Genomic DNA, 26,961 nt, shown 5'->3' with positions numbered 1-26,961 from the left:
ATCTTCCTTTTATTCTCAAGGTCCATCAGTTTGCGGCGGATCTCTATCACTATTACTGATTCAGAAACTCTTAAAGACTCAACGGTATAAGCACTCCCTTTATTTCTAGAGATACGTCATACATTCCCTCCTCATTCTTTATCTTTCTCATACTCCTTTACTCTTAGATCTAGATTGTACCCTCTCATAATCCCACAATATTGTATCCTAATAGGCTTGTGAATCATCAAATAATGTTAGAGGGAACATCCAAATACATGCTAGTTCATGAACCCTTATATTTGTTCGTGTACAAGATGTTTAAACAATGTCCGGAAACATTTTCAAAAGTGTCTAGTTCGCGAACCCTTAAGTTAGTTCGGGTACTAGAGCAATTTTTAAATAGCTTCAGGAACATACAAAAAATTACATAGCTCACGAAGCATTAAGTTGGTTCGCAAGCACAAGAATAAATTTGCAAAGTGTATTGTAACACTTTGAAATTACATAGTTCGCGAACTCATAAATAGGTTTGCGGTCTCTTCCACACATTGGAGTCTAGGAATATCAAGTCATTGCATAGTTGGCGAACCCTTAAATTTATTCGTGAATGACTTCATGTTTTTAAGTTTATATAAATTCACGGTCATAGTTTCTTGAGAAATAAATTGTTCTCAACATCAAAAGCGATAAAATATTCATTGCTTGAAAATATGTTTCGAAATTAATCTAGTATAAGCTTGAACTAGAAATTTCTTTTTTTGCATATCATCAATTATACTAAAGCTATACGACATTGTATCAATAGATAAAATGGTAAAAATAAGGAGTAGATAAGATAGTTAGTCTTCACAACATTGACAACAAGCTTGACATACCAAAACTTGTTAGTTTGACCGAACGATGCTTTATCAGTAAAGTCTTACGAGATTCAAGAGAAGTAAGAAGCATGACTGAAGTTGAATTGCTCAAGAGGGCTGATCCAATCTCAACTACATTCCAGACTGTAGTCTGATATTAGGTCAGTGACTATAGCGGTTTAATTCAGTGTTGTGTGTCAACTGATTTAGCTCATGTTTTGGCCCAGTGGGATAAAGAAAATTTTGTCATTATGTTTTGGTCCAGACTTCCAATTTGGCTTATGCCAATTGGTGAGCTGAGTGGTAGCCTTTTTCAGATCTGGTAGCCTTTTTAAGCCTGGTAGCGTTTTTCATGGCATTTGACTATATATATTTGTACATATAAAGAAAAAACTATTGTGCACCCTGATAAAACGGGGTGCATGTTCCAACTCACACTATTCGTCTAAAGTTTTCAATGATTTAATTTTCTTTTTGCACTCGCAATTCTCTCTCACCTCCTACACACATAGAATCATATTGAAAAGCAGAAAAATAGAAGTTTCACTCGCAATCCCCCCCACACACACACCCACAATTACACTAAAGAAAGTAGAAGGTGCACAATTACTTAATCTCTCTATAACCCTTTTTGTTCTTTCTGTCTCCTTTGTTTCTTACGATGTGCAGTTTGATTCTTTTGGAATCTGGACATGGATAGTGGAATTATATATTTGATTCTCAGTTTTCTTCATTATAACCAAAACATCACTAAATCAACATTAAATTATTGACAATCAAATCTATGATTTTCACCAAACACGAATCATCAACAACATTACCATTATTACTAATGACACTAATAAAAACATCAAAATATCTGTAATATTTACCAAAATCTTACGATTCTTGGTAGAATTTTGGAGCAAAAATATATACATGTTATAAACCAAAGCAATTTTTATCTCGATTAAACAAATATTTTTAATCAAATTCTGAATTTGTCTGCGGGAAAGCAGAGGAGGAGGCATAATCTTATTTTGTAACTTTGTATTGAATTTGACCAAATACGAACTAAACGACTACGAGTATGACTAGAATGATAAAATATGGTCAAAAAGAGAGAGTCATAAATTAAACTCTCCTTAAAGTTTGTTTCGTTTTTTTAGAGTGGTATACAACATTGAGAGAAATAAATATCTCACGAGTAAATATTTGATTATTTTTTTTGTAAAAAAAATCTTGGTTTACTTGTGCTTGTTAGGTCGATCATACTAAATTTTGAAAGTATAAAATTTTTAAACTTTCATACTTTTATAAAAATGGTGAAATAAAAAAGAAGAGAAAAATCTAATTAAGGATGACCTCATCCAAGCTCTTATAAATATTAGCTATTAAATTAGCACCCCTTATAATACAAGTAGTGAGCATGTGTGTTCCATGTGCGCAACACTTTTTTTCCTATTAAGCCCGTTGCTAATATGCTTTTTCACCCGAAACGAAATCGAATTTTTTCCTTGTGTACTTATAAATTAAGGGTATTCTTGTATATACCCCAGAAATACTATTGATACCCTTTTATCTGCGTACCCCACAATTTATCTACCTACCCCATCATATCATATAAATTTTTATACCCCCAACGAAAATAGAAACCCGTATCTTCTCCTTCGTAACCTTAACCTGACATTGAACGTGAACACTGAGAAAACCGGATAATCGGATCTTTAATGGTGTATATATATATACACTTTGTTGTAGTTAAAAGAATGTGGATTTATGGGTTCATCGTTCATGAAAAGGTGGTGCACAAGTTCTCCAACAGAACTAAAGATTGTTTTTATGCCTTGATATTTCACTTTCCAGTCGAGTTAGAGTGAGATCAAAGAATTAGTGGAACCAATGGAGATTGATGAAAAACGATTAGGATTTCTAAAAAAAAAAAACTACACTACATTGCTTAGCAGGACGATGAAAATTGAGTTTGTATAAAAACTTAATGATTTTCAAAATAAAACCCTATCAACGTCTGTATAGATGAGGATAAAAGAATTTGAAAATTTGTTGCGTGTTCTGTCAAAAGAAAAAAGAAAGGCTACGTTTTGGAAGATTCTGGGCTTTTTAATAAAGTTCATGGAGATTCATTTGACAAAATTCTCGATCTTTAAATTAGGATTAGGGTTAGATGGAAAAGAAGTAAGAGGAATTTAAAGAGAAGAAAATATCACGAAGACGTCAATTTAGGGAAAATAGGACTACAGTTAATCGTGTAAAATCACTCGATTATAATTATTAATCGTTCGATTTTGAGATGGATTTCAAAAAAATTAGAAGGGGTATCGGTATCAAAATTTTTAAATAATTCAACAATTTTCTTGGTAACCAAATTACAACTAACATAACTAATAATTGGGGGTACCGTTAGTATTTTTTGGGATATATAAAGGAACACCCTAAATTAAAGGGTTTAAAGTTTGAACATCATCTAAGCAACATATAGGTATAGGTTCTTTTAATTTATCACCAAATTGTAGACGTTGTAAAGAAAAGTGCAAATGGTATTGTATGGAATTTCGGTATTCCAAGGAGGTTGTAAAGAAAAGTGCAAATGCTATTGTATGGAATTTCGGTATTCCAAGGAGGCTTAATCTTATTGCAAGAAATGGGTGGACGATTCTCTTATACTAACTAAATTGTTTTGCTTTCAATAATCTTCTGGATGTTATGGAATGATTCCTAACTAGCTCAAAGGTATTTTCCTTTAAATCTATCTATGATAATTTAGTTGATAATAGGGTCCAGATACTAATTGCTTCTATTTTTCATCATATTTGAAATCATTAGTGTCCTCCGAAGATTAGCTTCTTCTTATGGCTTATAGCTTACTATAGGAGATTTCCTTCTGTTGGAAAAATTATCGAATTATGCCTGCACATCAAATAAAATCAAACACGAAACAAACAACGTTATGGCTGAGTCGCGGACTAGGTCGCTATCTTTAAGACGTTTCGCGGCTCTGCCCAAGATTGTGCAAGCAGTTCTTCAATGGCGCGTCATCCCCAGGATAAAACAGCCGAGATTAATCTCTTACACAATCGCTCTTGCACGGTGATAGGATGTGAAACTTCTACATTTCATTCTTGCTCAGAAACTCATTTAGAAAAATAAGAGATGTTCACACACTTATTTTTCTTTCTCTAAAAATCTTTTCTTTTGTAAACCCAAGTCATAAAAGAAAAACTCTCTCATAACAAAAAGGATTTCAACAACTCTCCAAGTTCTTTTTAACACCAAAACATAAAAGAAAAACTCTCTCACTAAAAATGTTTCAACTACTCTATCAATTCTTTTCATCAAAATCTGATTTATAATAGTCAAAGAATTAAATAAGATTAAATGAAATGCATTAATAAGTTGGTAATTAGCATCATTAACCAATTCAACAAAAAACGGTTTTTGACATTAAAAACGAAATTAATTTATTCCTTAAAGGAAGAATAAATGTCACAATAAAACCATTTAAATGAGATGCTAATTTATTGGAAATTAATAATGTTTTTAAAACATATAATCCCAACAATCCCGCACTTATATTTTTCAAAAAATTGAGCACGAATGTACAGAGTTGTGCATAAGCAAAGGTGTCTTGCGACTTGAACCTTTACGTAGTGTCAATAGGCTCTCTTAAAATCTGACCATAGAGTGAACGTAAGTCTTGAACTCTAGGAAATAAAAAGATTGCTTAAACCACACGACTATACTAGTGTAAAGTCTAAAGCCAGCACATTACGGCCCTGTGCTTGTATCCCAGTTTAATGAATGATCTAGAGAACTGCCCATATTCTCATAGAAAGCGGCCACACTTTCACATTCACATAGGTGAGTTTATCAAGAGTACTCCTGAAAGTACCCCACTCTAAATAGAGATATAAACATCATTAAGAGTATAAAAATTAAAATCTAAAAATTAAACTCAACCTCTACTCCCTTCAGGATATCATGCCGAATTCTTTAAAAGCATGATTCTCGCATCTCCATATCACCTATGACTTCGTCTAGTCCCTTTGAACCTATTTCTAGGTTGGGTATCCATCACAGATGACTCAATATCAATGGGCATCAACCTCATCCCTAAGATGTATTCACATCTTCTTATTAATCCTTTCGTCAAAGAAATAATGAAAACTCTTTTCAGACACTATATAATCCATATTCTCATAAAATCAACTCTTGTAGTTGTCGTTACGTTCTCAATTCATGCAGTAGCCGCGGTACTATCACATTGGATTAATATGTATGTTCCTCTATCTATTAGAGGATCGAATCGTTCCATTCCTTAAAGGATTCAACTGAAAGGATGTACAATCAGCTTCGCAACATCCTTAAAGGATTGCGGTAACCATTTAGATAGTGTATTTCTAGGCGTATGATGTGTTTGAAACGCCTCATAACCTTCTCAATATTTTACCAATTTTCCATACTAGGATTGGTAAATCTGAATATAAAACCCCCACTATGGAAGCAATATATTACACCCCCACTACAAAAAATACTTATATATATATAGTCAATCACGTAACAAAGAAGCATACTGAGCTACCATACTCATGTCTAGTGCAATCACACACAATATCAAAAGCATTAGCACTAAAAAAAATGAGTGAAAACTTGTTTACAGTCAGACTATATATATTTCAGCCTCTTTTAAAAATTATGTTTTCATTGAAATGAAAATTGATCCAGAGAAAGAAAAAATTCATTTCAAAAATATACACCATCTTCACTCAAGTCTTTCATGTCAAATAGCAAACTAAGCATGTTCTCAATTTCATTTCCATCCTATAAGTTAGAATAAAAATTCAAAAAATCACTAATGCATACAAAACAAATAGTATTGTGCATTTCACTTTCATTAATTCTGAAATCCTTCGAATGAATCAAGTAAACAATTTTTATTTTATAAATTGTTTTAAAGTTGTTTTTCAGAATATAAATGATAACTTATCTAACTTATATAATTTCTTTTATTGTTGAAACTACACAGTTTTCCATGCTTGGTTTACATAGATTCTCATCCTTAACTTACACAGAAGTATATATATTTCTACGTATGACTATAACAAATCATAGATTGTGGAAACAACATCAACAAAACAAGCATGTAAGTTATTTAGCGACATGAATGCAAGAGTCGACGATTTTCTGTTTGCTTGTCTAAAAACAATAGGCTCATAAAAACTTTTTGCCAAAATTTAATAGTTTGAAGAACAAAGTTACTCTCTATAAGAAGTTATTTTCCAGCAACAAAATATTCATGACTAACTTTTAGTCTCACTATAGTTATGCATTTCTAGGTTCATTCTTAGTGAATTACTTGTCACCTTCATTTTTCTAGTTCCTCTGATTTAAATCAAAGTTGGTAAATCATAGGGTATGGACCCCCACTATTTTTTGACTCAAACAAGAATTTCAAAACAATGTCCAAAGACTCCAAAAAATGTGAAAAACTAATGAACCAATGATCTAGACCCAAAACGTTTTACACAATATAGAGAATAAAAATTCAACCAATTTTCATGATAATAACATTTTCTAATTCACTACTCAATAGATCATATCAAAACAAGTTACTCTAAGCATTTTATATAATTCTCTAATATTTTATTTCATCCAAAACCATTGCAAGTTGCGTAAGATTTAGAAGTGTACATGCTTTTATGAGTTAGGTAAGATTACATACATGTTACTCACAAATTCACCAAGTTTATAAGAAACTATAACATGCTCTCATTCGTTACTAACTCATTCATTTCTTAAAAGCATGACAAAATCTCATATTTCAAATATTCAAAATTCAATTCATGTTATGATAAAATTGTAATATTATATTCAAACATTTTATCCATAACCTATCATTTGTAGTAGTGCAATGATCAAGTTCAACAAATTTCTAATATGAATCTTGTTAATAACAAGATAGGTGGAAACTAGAATATTTTCTCATTTCGGAAGTATGAAATTTTTTAATAAAATTGTTCTACCCAAAGTAAACTTTGAGATCGTACCAATACCGTAAATCCTAATGATGTGAGTATATCTCAACACCACTTTCTTTCAAAATGATTAGGTTCAACTTTTGAACCATAACCTATCAAAACAAACATAGTGTAAAACACCAATATATACCAACCTATCGCCGTATCCACAATTCACATTAACTTGGCTTGAAAAGTGTTGTTAATAACATTTTATATCCTTACAGCAAGAATAGCAAATAAATTCATAATCAATATTATGTTCATTTCTTGGTGAGAGTTGATATTCACATTAGTTTTGACTAGGTTTCTAATTATTTCGGTTTTGGGTTCGTATAAAATTCCACCTCATAAGTTCCAAACTTATATGAGTCACATGTTTATTGTCATACACAATAATTTTTAATATATTGTTTCCCTAAAATTTATTCTAAGATTGAACAATCAATTTATTCAATTTAGAATGTCATTATTTGATCACTACAATAACTACAAATAGTTCATCAAACATACCTCCATTGCTTTCAAAGCTCAATTGGTTATAAACCATTGTCCATTCTTTGCACACCAACAAAGAAATCAGCAACCCCATTGCTCCAAAAATCGATTAATCTCCCTCAATTTTATTTCATTGGAAAATAAAATTTTGCTCAAGTAAATGAATTTTCACCTGTCACAATCATTTACATGTGAGCATTTGGAACCAAAAATAAGTAACGTATGCACTTACATAATTACTTAAAAACCAATCAAAACATAGTACTCTTTGTTTCTCTTGAATGTCAAATAAAGATTCAAAACTATATAGTTATAACATCATATATTTATAACTCTCTATCAAGCATTTTATCAAACATATGTGGTGCACTAATTTGATTGCTAACAATAATCTTCCTTTTCATTACCAAAACAAAAGTAAGAAATAATAGAATCAAAACATGATTTTTGAAGTAATTTCTTACATCTCTAATCTTTAATCTCAAGTACCATATACGTCTTATATTTTGGAAAAACATACACAACGATTTTAAAATCACTACGTCTCTCAAACTAAAAATCCAAATGGAAAATGTCAAAATGGGTTTTGAAGATAAGTTCCTTATCTACAGGTTTCATATTATACACAAATACAAAATATCAACACAAAGATCATAAAAGCGAATTCAACAAGAACTAAATTTCTGCTCGTCAGAAATTTTCAGCAACGTTGTGCAGTTTTCTAAAATACTTTAAAAATAATTTTAGGACTCCAAAAATTCTGAAATTTCGCATGGATGACCCTCATGATGTCTAATATATCAGGTTAAAATTTCAAGACCCAATTCGTTTCCATATAGGAGATAAAAATACATCTCTACAACATGTTAAAAAACATTCGTTTCACATCAACAATATTTTTCTATGTTAGATATTCATGATAAAAATATTATCCATGTTACAAACCTAGTCCATCAAAATCAGACATAAAATTTAAATCTAGGTATAGGTTACCTAAAATTTCAAGCATCATTTTCAATTGTCAAAGAAAAATTATACAAATTATAATTCTATAAAATGAAAATAAAACATGATACTTATCGCGTTTAAGCAATTGTTTTCTTTTTGATATCCATGGCAGAATAAAACGTCTTAAAATTGTTGGAAAAATTGTCGAATTATGCCTGCACATCAAATAAAATCAAACATGAAACAAACAACGTTATGGCTGAGTCGCGGACTGGGTCGCTATCTTTAAGACGTTTCACGGCTCTGCCCAAGATTGTGCAAGCAGTTCTTCAATGGCGCGTCGTCCCCAGGATAAAACAGCCGAGATTAATCTCTTACACAATCGCTCTTGCACGGTGAGAGGATGTGAAACTTCTACACATCATTCTTGCTCAGAAACTCATTTAGAAAAATAAGAGATGTTCACACACTTATTTTTCTTTCTATAAAAATCTTTTCTTTTGTAAACCCAAGTCATAAAAGAAATACTCTCTCACAACAAAAAGGATTTCAACAACTCTCCAAGTTCTTTTTAACATCAAAACATAAAAGAAAAACTCTCTCACTAAAAATATTTCAACTACTCTCTCAATTCTTTTCATCAAAATATGATTTATAATAATCAAAGAATTAAATAAGATTAAATGAAATGCATTAATAAGTTGGTAATTAGCATCATTAACCAATTCAACAAAAAACGGTTTTTGACATTAAAAACAAAATTAATTTATTCTTTAAAGGAAGAATAAATGTCACAATAAAATCATTCAAATGAGATACTAATTTATTGGAAGTTAATAATATTTTTAAAACGTATAATCCCAACACCTTCACATAAGAAGAATTGAAATTCGTTCTACTTGTGTTTTTTGTAACGCTTGCGAAACTTCCTCTCATGTTCTGCTCTATTGTGCTTTCGCCCAACAAGTTTGGATCATCTTTCAAGCTAAGTTGAATTGGTTAATTCTTCACGATGCCACGGGATATCCCGAGTGCTATTCTAACTTGGCATTTATCCCTTACCGATAAAGCTAAGACCACAACCTGGAATTTTTACTTCTGCTGTGATTATGTGGCGTATTTGGCGCGAAAGAAACCAAAAGGTTTACAGTGCCAAGAACATCGATGCAAATCCCGTCTCAAGTAAAGCTATTATTTTTGTTCTCTTGATCCCTGGTTATTAAAGGTTCCGAGGAGATTGAGTTGAGTGAGGTCAAGAAAAACTGGAAGCGAATTTATTTTTATCTTTCTTAATGGTCTGGTAGCTTGTTGCCACCGTTTTCGTTTTTTTTCTTCCTCTTTTCTCTTTGTATCCTTTTAGGGTGGTATAATCCTCTTATACCCTTCTTTTTTTTGATCAATATATTTTCTTGTTTGCTGATTGAAATAAATAAATAAATTATCAACAAATAGTATTATTTTTTTTAGAGAAATACAAATATATTAAAAGTTAATATTATTGCATATTCTCGTTGTGTAGATTCACATAGTTTTTCAAATATATAAATTCACAAAAATCCGACATATAGCTTGAAAAGTTTTAAAATATACGTCTTCGTTTTTATAAAAACTAGATGTTGTGCCCGTGCGTTGCACAGGCCTAGACATTTTGTAGAGAAAAATATATTTTGGTGTCCAGATGACTAAATGGTACATACTTCACGACTTCCATAAATACCTTAATTACTTTTCAAATGTTTTATAGATTGTCATTCTCATCTTTGCAACCACTCCCTCAAGTCATGGAGAGGTTTCAATATTTTCAGTATTGCACGATCCAAGTCTTTTTCAATATTGTGAAACTGTTTTCCACATTTTTGATAGTATTATGGAACTGACTTCCACAAAGATTACTTGTACCAAATAAAGTTGTTACATTCAGTATTTTATCAAACAACAGACCGTGTGGTTCACAAAGAGACCTAATTTCGGTTCTCTTTTACACACTAATATCTATACAGCCAAGAACTAAGTTTATCTGCCTTAGCAGCCGCACCAGCAGCCTATCCACGAAGAACTTTAGTTTTCTATGTGGGCGATGTGACCAAACTTTTTTTCAGGAGGAGCATCATGGCAAATAGTGGTGGCATTCTCAGGATGCTTAACTCATAGCAACACCATGAACAACTTCTCTACCCGCCATATTTGACAGTAACATTTCCTGCCCCCAACACGGGCTTATGTTAAAGAATGGAAAAAGAAGATAAAAATAAAAAAATGTGAAGTTAAAATTTCGCATTGTCGTTGAAACAAATATACTTCTTCATAATCTAAATAAGTAAATTACCCTAAGAATGTATCTAGATCACAATTTTGCAGGAACTGTAACTGTTAGAAGATACTTAAATTCGTCGATCCAGCCAATTTTTATACAAAGTCGTTTACCTACATTCCTCTGATTATATCCTTGCGAACAGAAAGCTACCTGTCCGGCTATCATAATTGATTCAGAATCTTCCTCCTAATTTCAACAAAACAAACCCAACATCAACATATTACAACTTGGAAAATCATCATCTAATATAAAGAAGTGGCAGGTTAGATATCCATCTATTTCTAGATTGTGTACAAATACCATGCAATGGAAATGGAAAGTTCAAGAGATCTGTATAAAGAATAACAGAACAGTAATACATAAGGACCTGGAAAACAACCACAAAACTGTAAGAATAATCATGAATGAGTTCAATTTTCATTGAGTTAGTTGGATATTCTTAAGCTTGATAGAAGACATAGTTGAACCTGCATTACCAACATTAACAGAGAATCGGTAGAAGACATAGTTGAACTCTGTACCATACTTCATTATTGACCAAATTAAGTGCTAAAGTCCAAAGGATAGTAACCAAAAACAACATAAGCATAAGGGAACGGCACCAATATCTATGTGTAATTAATCCTTGTAGGGGTGACTAAAATGCCACTACTGAACATTTTTTTCAGGAGTACACAAATTTACTTTTTTCAGAAGCAAGATCTCCTTCATTTAAATACGCGTCAAATACTCTTGCTGGACAGTACAACTGCATCACTGGAGTCTGAAAAACAAATCCCTGGAACAATCAACCCATCATTCGAAAAAGAAAAATAAAACCTATACAACCATAATATATGAATAACATGACAAACTATAACCAGTATGGCAAGAAAATAAATGAATCCATATGAACCAATAAGGAATTGAATCTGATTGAGTTCATTAAAAAAAATTAATCTCTCTCCCATGCGGAGGGGATTGTGTATATTAACAATCAAGTAGAGAACACCACCTGTGGTCTAAAACAAATGCGCATTTAGGACTGTAAGTCTGTATGTGTAGAGTATTTAGACCAAAGAAGAACCTGAATTCACTTATACCGGCTTGTTCGAATACCTTGTAATTAAATTACTTAAGTACTGCACAACTTCCACCCATTAGGTGTTCTCGTTTTGGGAACCATTGCAGAACCTAATGCTAGAAAATTCTCCATGACTCCGTCTATATGCCTCGATATAAATAAATTGGATCCCTAAGTCTGTAGAAATATCTCTAGCATTAGTCAACAAAAAGAAATTGGATCCTTAAGTATGTAGAAATGTTTCAAGCATTAGTCAATGAAAAGTATCCATATTAAACTACATCGAAGAGTATCTATGGAGACTTGTACCACATCTTCCATATCACTTGATCTTAATTCCAAATTAGAATTAAAAATAATTAAAGAAATAAATAATGACTAAACCGACAGACCACCGTGCCTCACAAATTAATTGTGAAAAGTCTATAAGACTTACCCATTCAATTTCACCAGGGAATTGTTGGAATTCAAGTTCAAGAAAAGCATTATTAGTTCTTAAGAATTGCTGGATTTCGAGTTCAAGAAAAGCATTATTAGCTCTTAAGAATTTCCACCCTTCAGTTCTTGTAACAGTTTTAAATTTTACAGATAAGAATCTCATACATTTCTATTAACAATATTTTGCACCAGTATTCATAATCCCAAAAAAAATCAGTTCCCGTGTTTAATTAAAAACAAACTAAGAACGGAAATAAATTGATTTCCAGCACCACATTTACACACCGCATCTCTGCACCATTAGTTATATCTATATACAACAATTAAACACGCCTTATTCATCTAGGGTTAGGGTATATTATATTCACATACAATCAAGAAACAACTATGCTCCTGCTTGAATGAAGACCACCCAATGAATCAATAGTGATCTTTACAACAAATAAAGCAAAAGTGTTCGAATAAACTAAAACAAAAAAAAAACTTATGTAAATCAATGCACCGAATCAATTACCTCGTTTTTTTTATGATCACCTCCTGCAAAAACTAAATATAAAAAATATTAATCCAGTTTTGTTTGATCAAAAATAATGAAAAAAAGATGTAAATGGAATTAAGTTATCATCATCTGCAAAAGAATAACAAAAATTAGAACATGGAGGTAGAACGAAAAATAAGAGGGAGTAAAATAGACAGAGAGGGGAAGAGGCGACCATTGTTTTCTTGTAACTCTAAATATTCAACTTGTTTCTCAAACCCTGAATTTCATGTGAGAAAAACCTAGAGTATATGTAACTGGTAGTTGGAACGAAGAAACCTAGATCTTTTCTCTTTGCCGCTTAGTCGTGTGAGAGAGGACAAAGGAATCTTATTTCTACATGTGATAGAGACGCAGTATCGGTGATCTCTTGACATTCGCACCACGATTCTTACCACCGTTTTGGTAAACCATTGGTGATGAGGGTTTTAGTTTGTCGCAGGAGAGAATCGTGATTTGTTGTGTGTGGTAAAAGAAGGAAATTAAACTCCGATGATTGAGATGCAAGTCTCGTTTTTTTTTAGGTCTCATATTATGGGGTGTTTTTGGATGACATATTGTTTGCGTGAAAAAACAGAAATTTCTTATTAGCCGAAATACTCTCTGGTGGGGTTAGAAATTTTAGGAAGAGAGTTTTGTTCAGTTTTGAACCACGACAAAAGAAATTCAACAGAAATCATATTATTAATAATTAATTAATTATTAATTGTCAATTTTTGACACGTTTTTATTTAAGTCCTTATAAAAATTATTAATTATTCTGAAATCTTTAAATCTTACCGTTTAGTACCTAATCAGTTTGGTGAACTAAAAAATGGTTAAAATTTTGATTTTGTCTCACTCTCGTTAAAGCGGGAGGATATAATGCTTAATCATATCCCCTAAAACAACAAATCTTTAATGAATCCGTTAGTTTGCATGCATATACAAAATTTATTGATTTCAATTTCTTTTATTGTTAATTACGAGATGAACCAAAAATATACTACGTGATCACATCTCAAGTGTTATGCTTTGATTTCAATTTCTTTTATTGTTAATTACGAGATGAGCCAAAAATATACTACGTGATCACATCTCAAGTGTTATGCTTCGAAAGAAAAATATATAAAAGATATATATCAGTGTGGAATAAATATCAATGTGCCGTGGCGATCACTCGTCTTGGTCATAGTCTTAAAATAAGTTGGTAATCGATGTTACGACCAACACTTTATTCAAAAAAGAAAGAAAGAAAAGAAAAGACCACAGTCTGCTAAGAAAGTATCATTTTTGCAGGCAAAAACAGCCTGGACAGAGAAACAGTCGCTACTTTTCGAACGAAAACACTCGTTTGTAAATGTCTGGATATAGCCTGGAGCCGCCGTGTTGCTGCAAGCAAAAACACACACGTGACACGTCTTAAAGAAATAGTCGTTACTTACGAAGGATAATATTCACCACGACATAGCCGAAGAAGTTGTTAGTAAACTATGAAATTTGATAAGCGAGTCAACAGATATACATGTATCTGATTATTTGAACCTGATAATATGCAAAAACGTTATCACCTGGATGAATAAAATTATCCGAAATATCATCAAAAGGACGATTGTAACCTTCTAAAAGACATAAATTCGATTTACAACTTTCTTTCACACTTTCTCACAGCTTTCTTCTTCCCTCTTATAGTATACCTTACTGTGACCTACCTCAACACTCTGTCTATATATCTTGTCTAACTTTTCAATCTATTCAACAATCAAAATCAAATCTGAAATCTTTTCCTCTTCTTCTCCCTTCTCCTTCTCGTAAAAACTTAGATTTGCTTATAGAAATACCATGTCTGCTGCCGCTGCCGCTGCTGCTGCGGCTGTAGTTACTCGGCCATCTCATTCTTCTGCTCGACGCTCTACTTCTTCATCCTCTTATTACAATGATGATTTCAACCAGGACAGTTCATACAATACCCAAATCAATCCTTTTCTTCAAACTGCTCAAACTCCTGAAGGCGATTATTATTATGAACTTTACCAAAACACGGTTCTCAAACAGGTAAACACCCTAATCATTTTCTTTTCACACCAAACACGGTTGTTTTGTATTCTATTTGAAGTAATGGGCTTTTTCCGTTTGTTGTTTTGTGATTTTTCAGTTGAGAAGTTATGAAATTTCTCTTGGAGAGTTGCATAATCTCCCTGCTACTCGCGTAAGTGTCTTTTCCAACACAATTTATTTTTTTACTTGTAGTATTTGCTAGTTTGTTTCTCTATGAATGTGTAATTTGTCGGATTCGTGAACAATAGAATGGTTTCTATTCAGTAGTAATAAACTAATAATAATGGTAGAGAGGTGAATTTGATTAGGGTTTACTCTAAATCAAACCACTAATGAATTGAAAACCTTAGCTTAAGGAATCAAACCACCACATTTTCATTATTATAAGATTTTGAATGCAGCATCAAGTGAAAAACTGGAGTCAATTGCAGCCTAGAACTACTTCACCGAGAAAATCTATTTGGTGTCGGGGAATTCGAAACCTGTATAAAAAGTTTTGGGTCAGAAAAAAGGAAGAAAGACAGAGAAGAAATTATGGAGCTTAATTTCTTCTGCAATTTGGTGGTCAATTTGGATTGGATGAAAAGGGATAATAGGTTTCGGCGACAAATCAAAGAATATGGGTCGATTCATTCGTTATCTTCTCAGTGGAAGTGATATCGTTATCTTGGTGTTCAACCACCAAGATTCTCAGGGGTTTTTACGTTTAACACTGCTCATTCTATAATCAAGAGGGGTATAGACTGTATAGTTGGGTCTAACATGTATAGGTGTGTGTGTGTGTGTGGTCCTTGTTTTTGCTCCAGCCTGTATAGCAACTACCTTCGCAGATGGCCTGGTAGTTTTTTCCTTTCAATAAATGTCAAAACAAAGGAGCACAGAACCTTTTTCCTATTGTTTACATGTTCATATCAATTACAATTATATAGTTGTTTTCTGCAACTGAATTTAAGGAGTTATAAGAGCTTGTACGAGTAATTCTTTTTTGAGGTTTATATTGTCTGTATCACCTGATAGGCAGTGAGAAACTTACGATCAACTGCTGCAACATAGTAGAACTTTTCTACAGGACTTGTTACTTCCTACCCAGATTGTTTAACCTGAAAAAAATTACACCAATTATCAGGGAACCTTGCAGTGTTCAAACATGCATACTAGTGTACATTTGTTTCAAAGATAAAAAAATCGCACTGCAGAGCAGATTCTGTGACATGTATTATAAGCTTGAATACCAAAAAAGATTGAAAGTAGAATTTCAGCTTTAAATTCTTGAGTTCAAGATACCTAAATAAAGAACTTAACTTTTACTAGAAGAAACAGAAATCAAGCGGGAACACTAAAATTACATGATGGAACATCTAACAAGTAGTAAGTTGGACTTGCAGAATTTCAGTTCAATGTCATCAACTAATTGGTAAAATCTGGATGAACAATAGTTGCTATCTGGCTATGTTTAGTCTCAGTGTTTTATGCTGTTCATCTCATATCACGTAAACTTCGAATGCTTCAGCTTGTCAGTTTATATATGATTATGCTAATCCTTTCATCTTTGGAAAACAGACTGTATACCAGAGAAATGGAAATCTATACTATCGTACAAGCACCCAGAAAGCACTAGCAAATGAACAGAGTACGGAACCCTTCGGTTGGATTTTAGCCCATCGCTTATGTAGTAACCATTTCTCTGTTTCTATTTTTCTTATTTTTTGTATCTTTGTTTTGTCAGGAGAACACGTTTTGGCCAAGGCTAATCTAGAACAACATGCTTTGGCTAGGGCTAACCTACAACCACATCAACGACCATCTGGGGGAAACAGCCGCTAAATAGAGCAGCTGTGGTGTTTTTTTGGCACCTCTATACCAGAGAGGTGTTAAAAGATTTGCAGCATTTATATGTTCTAATTTCTTTGCAGTTTCTTTGCAGTTTTCTGATTGCCTGAACATGTAGAGAGACTTAGTAGGGATGTGTGCTCTCGCAACTGTTTTTATGTTATGTATTATTTTGGTAAATTGGTTTTTCATCCCTTGCTGTGAGAGATTACTTCCAATGCTTTCTATCTAATGTGGTAATGTGCCTGAAGATACATTTATTCACATTTTGGTTTATTCTTCGATTCCTATAAAGTACTTGATATTCAGTATGTATGAGTTTAGACTGCATCATGTCTGGAGTGGTGAATTAGTTTTTTATATGCTACATTCAATCATTCATACATCTGCACGAGCATAGACTTGAACTTATTCTAAACTGGAAGTCCATCTATGATTCAATATCAAGAATGAGTAAGTGGAGAGAGAGTAGTTTTACTTACTGACTACTGCTGTCTGTGAAGGGGGAGACCAAGTAGATTCTCTATTTCGAAGCTGAGGTGACACCATAACGATTTCGTAGTGATTCGATGGAGTTCTCTAGTGACTGGGTAAGCTCAGGAATTGAAGTTTTGCAAACTAGTGATTCAAACAAAAGGAAAAGATGGTCAAATTAAACAATTTCTATGGCACGATACATACTGTCATCATATGTTAGATAAGAGTAAGATGTATACTGCGAGCTGCTGATGCTTGTGATTCTTTGATGAATTCTGAGTACGAAGCCTGAAAGGGAAAACAACAAATTGAAGGTTTAGCAGGTTCTTTCAAACTGACAAGAACTGAATTACATGTCTTTTATGTAAGGAAATTCTTCAAATACCTTCATTACATCCATGCTTTCGGTAATTCTATCAGACATCTTCTTATGTTCCTTCTCTACTTCATTTACCACTTGCTGGCATGTTTGTGTGTGAATCTGTTGTCAAATAGGCATTAGTGACCTGATCAGATAGTATACAGAGAATCACATGATGCACATCATGTGAAAAAGACAGTCAAGATCAAGTACGAACTAATTTCAGGGTACGATTCATAACGAGTTCACCTTGAATTAAAACAAAATAACTCAAAACCTCACTGCTTAGTTGAAATAGACGTTGTATGATGAAATCAACTTGGATTAAGAGCAGATTTAGAATTAAAGAGTTGATATGTAACTAAATCGCATAAGAAATGATTTCAGCATATCTCTCCGTACAGATCTAAAGAAGTTCATCTTACAAGGAATAAAACAGAATACAACAGCAGAAAATTAAAAATTAAAAATTACCTTGAATCGTTTGGAAAGTCTAGATTGATAAGCTTCAAATTCTTTAAGAATTTCAGAATGAGATAGATCTAGATTTCGCTTAATAGAATCAGTAGAAGAAGTAACTTGATTTTTCAGATCTAAAATTGTTGATGAAGTAATCTGATTCGAAGGAGGAGGAGGAGGAGGAGATCTAGTTACTACTGTTGAAGTGAATTTCTTCGATGTTGAAGTTAATAATACTGTTGTTTTCTTCTTCTTGGTTACAGGAGAAGAGTTGTCGTTAAATCCTCCATTGGGACTGAAATCGAATTTCTTAGGAGAAAGATTTGGAGTTCTAAGTAAAATTGGTGATACCTTTAGGTTCAAGTTTGTCTTTGATTTCACTACTGAAGAACCTCTTTTCCTCATCTTCGTCGACACTTTGTCTCTCTAGAAACGCTATTTGAGTTCGAAAATTTTGAATTGCTATCTCCTTCTCTCTCTACTTTTGGGAGCGAAACTCAAAATTTTCAAATGAGATCTGTTTGGAAATGATTTGAATCCCACATTCATCTATTAATAAAGAGAAAAATACAGTTTAATGGGTATCCAGTGATTAAGGCCCAGCTCAAAGTTTCTTTTCGGCCTTTGGATGAAGAGGCATACAATCCTCGATCCCGAATCCCCGATACGAGAGACGGTGTTTGGACGGCCGATATGGCGAAGAAAGCGATGACGTTGTACACGACTATGTAGATTGTTGTGCTATTAAAACACCATCTATAAGACTTGCGGTAAAAGGTAAAACGTATTATCTACTGATTTTTTTGGAATGCCCATGAAGATGAACTATTACCAAGGCCAAGTACTATGGTTTAGCTATAGCTTATTTGAAGCTAAATGAAATGGTTGGGAAGTGCACCTCACTATGATCGCATTGACAAGAATAGTCATGGAATCAAGAATCCTATGTATATTGATTGTGTAAAATTACAAAGGAACGTAGTTCCTACTTATACATATGATAATAGTTTAGAAAGTAAATGAGAATAATACATGATATGTTACAGGTAGGGGAAAAGGGAAACTAATATATCCTTAGATATATATTGTATATTCTAGAGTAAAGACATAGAGATATGCAATATACTTTATTCTAGAGTGACAACACTATGTTTCTTAACTCGCACGCACCCCCTCCCCCCAAACTCAAGATGGTCGAGAACACATGTTAAGTTTGGATACTAGACGGTTATAGGGGTGTGATTTAGTTAATAAATCTGTTATTTGTAGCTCTGACTTGGCAAATTGCAGATCAACAGTCTGTTTCTTGTAATGATGTCGTACAAAATGACAATTTTTCTCAATATTTTTTGTACGTCCATTAAATACATCATTGTGTGCTATAAGTATAACATATTTGTTGTCACAGAATAGTGGAGTAGGTTCTGAAAGATGGACTCCCATATCACCAAGAAGCCATCTTAACCGGACAATTTCAGAAGTAGTGTGAATAAGGGCTCAATATTCAGCTTATGCACTGGAACGAGAAACAACTGATTGTTTCTTACTACGCCAAGAGATTAGAGAGTTTCCAAGAAACATACAGTACCTGGTGGTTGAATGACGATCAGTAACATCACCATCCCAGTCAGAGTCATTATATGCTCTGACAGTAACATTAGAAGTAGAAGGAAAATGGAACCCCTGGTATAACGTACCTTTGATATAACGTAGTATTCTAAGGACAATAACATAATGTGTTGAACGTGGAGCTGACATGAAATGACTCACAATGTGAACTGCATGACTAATATCATGTCGAATGATAGTTAAATAGTTTAGGCTACCCACCAGCCGACGATATAATGTAGGGTTGGATAAGATTTCTCCATCCATATGATTATATTTCACATTTACTTCTAGAGGAGTATCAATTGTTTTGTTATCAATTAGCCCTGCACGACTTAGTATCTCAGAAGCATATTTTACCCGGGAGATGAAATATCCTGTAAATGATTTATCCACTTTTATACCAAGAAAATACCGCAAGTGACCAAAGTCTTTCATCTCAAAGGATGAATTCAATTGTGGTTTCAAAGCATTAATACCTTCTAAATCACTATCTATGATAACCATGTAGTCAACATAAAGAAGAAGAAGCACAATCCCTTTGTCTGATAGTCTAACGAACATAGCAGAGTCATAGGCACTTTGACTAAATCCAGATTGAGTGATAACACTGGTAAACTTCTGAAACCAAGCAAGAGGTGCTTGTTTGAGACCATATAATGCTCGATGAAGCTTACAGACTTGGTTTGGAGAGTGAGGTAATCCTAGAGGTGGCTGCATGTATACTTCTTCTTGGAGATCTCTGTGAAGAAAGGATTTTGTAACATCCATTTGGTGAAGATCCCATCCACGAGCAGAAGCAACAACAATGAGAGTACGTATTGTTGTCATACGAGCTACAGGTGCAAATGTTTCCTCATAGTCGATTCTATACTCTTGAGTATAACCCTTATCAACAATATGGGACTTTTAACGTTCCATCGAACCATCAGCTCTTGTTTTTATCTTATACACCCATCTGCATCCAACCACAGACTTTCCAGGTGGTAATTCTACCATGTCATATGTTCAGCTCTATCAAGTGCAATCAATTTTTTGTTCATTGAGCGTTGCCATACCGGAATAGCTGATGCTTCCCAGTAAATTTTAGGTTCATGCAATGACAAAATAGTTGATAAATAACAATGGTAATCTGATAACTTAACTGGTGGATGCCTTTCTCGAGGAGCTAGAGTAATCTCTTCAGGTGTAGGATCCTGTTCTAGAGAAGCAATGTCAGGATGAAGCATAGAGTGGTCATAGAGAGATTGAAAATCATCCATAGTATCAATTTTTTCTAAGGCAGAAGAAGTTTCAAAAGGATTAGTAATCTCAGGAGTAGAAGAGATGGGTTCTGATGTAGGATTAGAAGAGACATAACATCAAAAGGATCTAGATATATGAAACTCTCATAAGTTTTACTATTTGGGAGAGAGTAATACGGTATTCTCTCCCAGAAGGTTGCATGGCGAGATACACGCAGTTTTTGACTGCTAGGATCATAACATCGATGCCTCTTTTGTTCTATACCATAACCTAAAAATACAAAAACTACATTCTTTTTACTAAGTTTGTTACGTTCTCGTTCTGGAAGGAGAACAAAACAAGTTGAACCAAAGACACGAAATTATGAGTAGTTAGGTATTTCTCCAAAAAGTCGTTCATATGGAGACACTACACGAATAACAGTTGTTGGGCTACGATTTATTATATAGACAACAGTGAGGACAGATTCTCCCCAAAAATTGGAGGGAACACATGCATAAAGTAATTGGGTTCTAGCAGTTTCAATAATGTGACGATGTTTTCGTTCTGCAACACCGTTTCTCTCAGGAGTTTCTGTGTAAAAAAGTTTAAGAAGAGTACCTTTTGATTTGATAAAATCTTTAAATGGATTAGATATGTATTCTCCTCCTTGATCAGCACGAAAGATATTAACGGTTTTTGTGAGCTGGGTTTTGATCATGGAAGCAAAGTCAGTATATATTTTCAAAAAATCTGATCTTGAACTGAATAAATAAACCCAAGTATATCTTGTATAGTCAATAAAAGACACATAATATATAACCCCTCCTTTAGAAACAACAGGTGACTTTCCCCAAACTTCTGAATGGATTAAATCGAAAGGTGCAGTTGAAAAGGTGGTACTCTTATTAAAAGGAAGTGTGGTTTGTTTATCCAGCTTACATGTGATGCAGCAAGGCTATTTATCTAGTTGAACTGACCCTAAGAGACCTTTATTAATCATATATGTAAGACGATAAAATGAAATATAACCTAACCTAGAATGCTAAAACATTAATGGGGAAACGATGGATGATGATGCAGATGTTGAAACAGCAGAAACGTGACTTCTAGACTGTGGAAAGATAATGGGAGACTCAAGAAAGTATAAGCAACCCATTCTACGGCCTATCCCAACTAGCTTCTCCATCTTGGGATCCTGTATAACACAACCAGACGGAAAGAAGTGAATATTAAGTCCTTGATCACATAGTTGCCCGATAAAAATAATATTCATGGTAATCTTTGGAACTAGAAGTACATCTGGGGTACATAGTTTGTTTGAGGATTTAACCAATCCAATGTGAGTTGCCAATAATTCCGAACCATCAACAGTATGTATCTTAGGAGTTATTATTGAATATAACTTCTCAAAATACTGTGAATTAAATGTCATATGATTGGAGGCACCTGAATATAGAAACCATCCAGTTGAGTAAATACCTTTTTTGATCATCTCTTAGATATCAGCTAGAGATGGTTCATGTTTCTTCTCAATATCAGATGAGACAGCGAATCTTGCCAATGTTGTGTTAGAGTTTCTCCTCTTTTCAGCATATTTTGGATGTTGGTGATGCGCAATTGTTCACTGCATGTCCAAATCTTGTGATGTTGTTGATGATGTTGTCGCAGTAGATGGTTGAGTGCAATTTCTGGTAATGTGTCCAAGCTGTTTCCAGTTGTGACATTAGACTTGAGACATAACACGATTTTTTGAGGATGTTTGATTTCTCTGGAAGTTATGATTTGATCGTGAAGGTACAACAAACACAGCTGAGATGTCAGGCTTGATTCTTTTCCGTGTTTCTTCGGTGATAAGCTCAGATAATGCAGCTTCTACAGTGGAAAGAGGTGTACGATGGAGAATAGTCGCTCTAACAGAGTCAAACTCATCCTTTAAAGCCATGAGAAGTTGAACTAACCATGATTCTTCTCGATATTTTCCCCACATTTGTGCATCAATAGTCCATTTAGGTTCCATTAGTGTCAGCTGATTCCATATGATAGACATCTCAACATGGAAATTAGATATTGACTGGTCGTTCTATTGTTTCAAGGATCAAATATATTGTTCGAGTTTATAACACGGAGAAAAGTTGATTTGAGTATACCTTTTGGAGAGAAAATCCCATGCTTTTTTAGCAACTTCGAAGCTGGTAAACTGCATACTGATGGATGAATGAAAAAGGGTATCACAGATATAAACGAGATTAAGGATACGAGTGATACACAAGAAGTATGTGTAGGGTTTCAAACTTTGATAAGAGAATTTTCTTTTAGTTGTTTACAGCGGAAAAGTTGGATCTTGTGTGGCTCTGATACCATGACAAGAGTAGTCATGAAATCAAGAGTTCCGTGTATATTGATTATATAAAGATTACAAAGGAACATACTTCCTACATATGACAATATCCTAGAAAGTAAATGAGAATAATACATAATATGTTACATGCAGGGGAAAAGGGAAACTAACATATACTTAGATATATATCGTATACTCTCGAGTAAATACATAGAGATCTGCAGAGATACGCAATATACTCTATTCTAGAGTGACAACACTATGTCTCTTAACATGTATGTCATCTCTTAGTTAAACCACACGAAAATTGAGTTTCCGTACGAAATAGAGCAAAATGGAAACTTGAGTTTCCGCCTGGGTCAATGTGTTGACCTTGGCTTAAATGGATATTGAGTTTCCGTTTCTGAAGTATCACTTGTCTTATTAATACTTTTATGTTATATTTGTGATGGAGTTTGGTATTGTCAAAATAATTAAAAAAAAATAATCTTTTTTTGGTTTTTGCAGGAGATGTGGTGCCGATTGGCTGAGAAAGTGCGATGGAATAGGATGCTATAGAACAACACATGTTCGCCTATACAAAGAATATACAATACCAACTCCGTCCCAAAGGTGATTTTGCACATATACCTTTTCTCAAAGAGTATTGACCAATATATACATGTGAGTCGTCTACCCCAGACTACTCTCTTGATTCAGGTGCATCATCAGATTCTTTTTTACCAAACAACCAAGATGAGATTGGTTACCATCCTCAAAATGTTTCTGAAAAGCCCCATCAAAGTAGGACAACGTATGAAGATCCTGATTATGATGCACCTAGAAATATATATGGTTATGGCAGTATATGGGTCCATATACTAGAAATGAAATTGATTTCAGTTTAGAGTATGTTTGAACTGATAGTTTTTCGAATTTATTAACGACCTATTGCATTCATTTTTGACTTGTAACGGCTTGTTTTTTTCATAACGGCTAGTTATTTTGTTTGTAATGACTCGTTTCATATATAACAACTATTTCCACTATATAACGACTAGTTTTTTAATTCAAGATGTTTTTTCATTTCTCTATATAAAGGACATCACAGATAGTTTTTTTAATTCAAGATGCTTTCTTCATTTATCTGTATAAAGGAAATCATTCTCTAAATGAAATGGTCGAAACATTGCATTCCATTTGTTGGAAAAAATATGCAGTGATTCACCAAATAAGATGTTTTTCTTGTGCAAGCATGGATTCATGTTAAAACTGATTATGTTAATGTGCTTATGTACTGAGCATGTTAGGAGGGGCGTAACCATGAATCCTTCTTTATATTTTAACGTACTTATGTACTGCTCTTTAAATTTGAGAAATCTGAATTTGTAAATGTTGGTTGGTTCTTCGATGGCCATTTCCAAATTGTTGTACAAAAATGTCGAACACTATCATCCAAACGTCAATTGCATAGAGTTGTTGTCGTGCTACATTACGCAGAATCGCAACACTCACAAAATATATGGTGATTGCGAAATCTTCTTCTACAAAAAAGATTCTTAAAGGAGATAGAAAGGATATTGTTTTGAATTTAGTGTGTGTTTTTTGGAGAAGAGTAACACAATTTATCGGATATTCATCGAAAGTAACCATTGGAAAATAGCCGTTTGAAAATATCCACTGGAAAGTAGCCGTTGCAAAATAGTCGTTGGTTAAATTGGGTTGAGGGTTCAAAATTGAATTCAAATTATCGGAACAAAAAAATGAACTTTGATAATACTTAAAAAGAGGAAACTACATTTCGACATCACTTAAATAAAAACAAAAACTAAAGCAGAACATTACTCAAATAAAAACTAACACGACATTACTCAAATAAAAACCAATTGATTTTTCTGGCGACTGAAAACCAGAATTATTCACCGGAAAAATTCGTGTGGTTCTTGATTTCATGATCTCCTTTTAGTTTTCTTTTTCTTTTTCGATTTCATTTTTGTATTTCCCTTCGGCTGCCTTTTGTTTGCTATCAGTTTTTGTTCTTCGTAGTTTTTCAGATTAGGGTTTTTCCTTTTCCAAATGTCGAGAACCACCAGAAACACCAGGGTTTCATCCTCACGGTTGCAAAATTGTTCCTCTGATGTCGCGTCTCTGGATTTGGTAGTTGTTCCATCGCCTTCTTCCCATTCGGCTGGTAATCAAGGTTACTGCCATTGCCCCTTTAAGGGTTTTGATAGTTGCAACGATGGTATAAACGGTAAGGGATATGTTAAGGGTTCATTACATAGACATCTGCAGGACAAACATCTCTTCAATGAGGACAACATGGTTATTTGCAGAGATTTAATCTCTTTTAACTCAAGGGTTTACCATGCCTGGGATGGTGTTCTTCGTCGTCTTCGTATGTGGATTTGCGGCAAATGCATGTAGTTGCATGATTGGAAGCTACCGTGCAATGGTAAGGGAGGCGCTGTATATGGAGATATTATTGTCGGACCTGCAAATGGAACTGATTCTTTTCTTATTCATGGTTTGCTTAAACCTGATGTTGACGGTGTCTCGCCTGATGTCTTGCCTGCTGATGTGGTTGTTGCTTCGGATGTTAATGCATTGGGGGAGAGTGGAGCTGGTGAGGCTGATCTCACTTTGAACTTGCTTAATCTAGCATTTCAGAGACATGTCTCGATTGTCTCCTGCATTCCCCATCAGTGTAAACTTGCTTTTTCGAGAACCCTCAACCTTTGTTTAGACGCAGTTCTGGCCAGACCAGATAACATTGCAGCCTGGATAAGGCTTCTTCTGCTCCCCATTGGCACTTTGCAGGTCTACAGGCCCAAGAGTTTCGCAGAAGAGAAGTCAGGCTTGAGAAGGAAATTGCAAGTCAAGGAAATCAACCAAGCTCTTTCGGATTGGAAAGAGTATTCTGGCTGCTCAGTATTGATTCATAGATTGATTCAACAACCTGCTCATTTTCGCGTAAACAACCATTAAAGAAGAAGCAAGACAATGCCAACCTAGATGCATGTAAAAAGAAGATGAGCTGTGGGCATTTTTCAGCTGCTATTCGGGTGTTGTCTTCCAGTGGTGTTGCCCCTCTCAACGAGTCCACTTACGCTGATTTGCCAATGAAACACCCAGCAGCCCCACCCCCTTTTATTCCGCCGGACTCGGTTGGTGTTGTTGATGGTGTATTTTCGACAAAGGTCAAAATCGTAAAATCATGATACTACATGTTTCTGACCCGGCTTCAGGAACACATGTGACGATTCATATTTTATGATCCATGAACCGTTTCACGATCTCTGACCGAGCGAACATTCCTCTCATAGCTATGATGAAAATGTTTCTCGAAAGGCCTCCCCGGTTGAGTGTTCCATGCTGCACATTTCATCATGACCTCTATGTAGAATCAAATGATTGGGAAGTTTTCTAGACATAATTGTTTGTTAGAGAGCTTAACGCCTTCAGGACGTCGACGCTGCACGTTGTTTCCTGACTACATAGAGAGACCCACCTCTACATAGAATAACGATTGGGCGGTTCTCTAGACATAATTGTTTGATATAGGGCTTAACGCCTTCAGGACGTCGACGTTGCATGTTGTTCCCTGACTACGTAGAGAGACCGTGTATATATTCATGCGTCTCTCTAAACATAATTGTTTGTTTGGGGGCTTAACGCCTTCAGGACGTCGACGCTGCACGTTGTTCCCTGACTATGCACCCTTCATAACGAGTATGATGCTTCAACTATCTCATATATCGATTATGCAAATAGATTTATTCTATCGTACATTCATCCATTGAATTCCTAGAAAATAACCTATTATATCTCATTACTCCGTTCCCTGAATTCCCTGGATGGATTCATGGATTAGTAATAGATGACTATTGTATCTCATTACTTCGTTCCCTGAATTCCCCGGCTGGATGTTAGTAATAAATGCACAATTCATAATTATTACTCAGTTTCATGAATCATTCTCCGCTGAATTTC

At 34.1% G+C, this 26,961-nt stretch overlaps 3 protein-coding genes across 4 annotated transcripts; 1 reads left to right on the top strand and 2 right to left on the bottom strand.

Moving 5' to 3' along the window:
• The first annotated feature begins 14,293 nt into the window (after positions 1–14,293).
• On the top strand, positions 14,294–16,830 carry LOC113297573. Of its 2 annotated transcripts, XM_026546084.1 has the most exons (4): positions 14,296–14,686; positions 14,787–14,840; positions 16,250–16,319; positions 16,416–16,830. In XM_026546084.1, exons 1-4 carry the CDS (start codon positions 14,474–14,476, stop codon positions 16,511–16,513), a joined length of 435 nt encoding a protein of 144 aa, XP_026401869.1. In that variant the 5' UTR covers positions 14,296–14,473; the 3' UTR covers positions 16,514–16,830. The 2 variants fall into 2 exon arrangements, with proteins under 2 accessions (XP_026401871.1, XP_026401869.1); XM_026546086.1 differs by lacking the exons at positions 16,250–16,319; positions 16,416–16,830 and adding an exon at positions 15,091–15,574 and having other exon boundaries at positions 14,294–14,686.
• LOC113297572 lies at positions 15,521–18,325 on the bottom strand. Its single transcript, XM_026546083.1, has 5 exons — positions 17,832–18,325; positions 17,382–17,477; positions 17,236–17,284; positions 17,002–17,137; positions 15,521–15,789 (listed from the first exon to the last, which is right to left on the bottom strand). The coding sequence occupies exons 1-4, from the start codon at positions 18,219–18,221 to the stop codon at positions 17,043–17,045; spliced, it is 630 nt and encodes a 209-aa protein (XP_026401868.1). The 5' UTR covers positions 18,222–18,325; the 3' UTR covers positions 15,521–15,789; positions 17,002–17,042.
• A 1,000-nt stretch (positions 18,326–19,325) lies between these two features.
• Positions 19,326–20,686, bottom strand: LOC113294737 (uncharacterized mitochondrial protein AtMg00810-like). The gene is made up of 2 exons (XM_026543113.1): positions 20,483–20,686; positions 19,326–20,312 (listed from the first exon to the last, which is right to left on the bottom strand). Exons 1-2 carry the CDS (start codon positions 20,684–20,686, stop codon positions 19,326–19,328), a joined length of 1,191 nt encoding a protein of 396 aa, XP_026398898.1.
• Positions 20,687–26,961: the final 6,275 nt, after the last annotated feature.

The sequence above is a fragment of the Papaver somniferum genome, chromosome 7, assembly GCF_003573695.1.
Source record: "Papaver somniferum cultivar HN1 chromosome 7, ASM357369v1, whole genome shotgun sequence".
Taxonomy (NCBI): Eukaryota; Viridiplantae; Streptophyta; class Magnoliopsida; order Ranunculales; family Papaveraceae; genus Papaver; species Papaver somniferum.
Note: the sequence above shows the minus strand (reverse complement) of the source record. Positions and strands in the feature narration are given on the sequence as shown.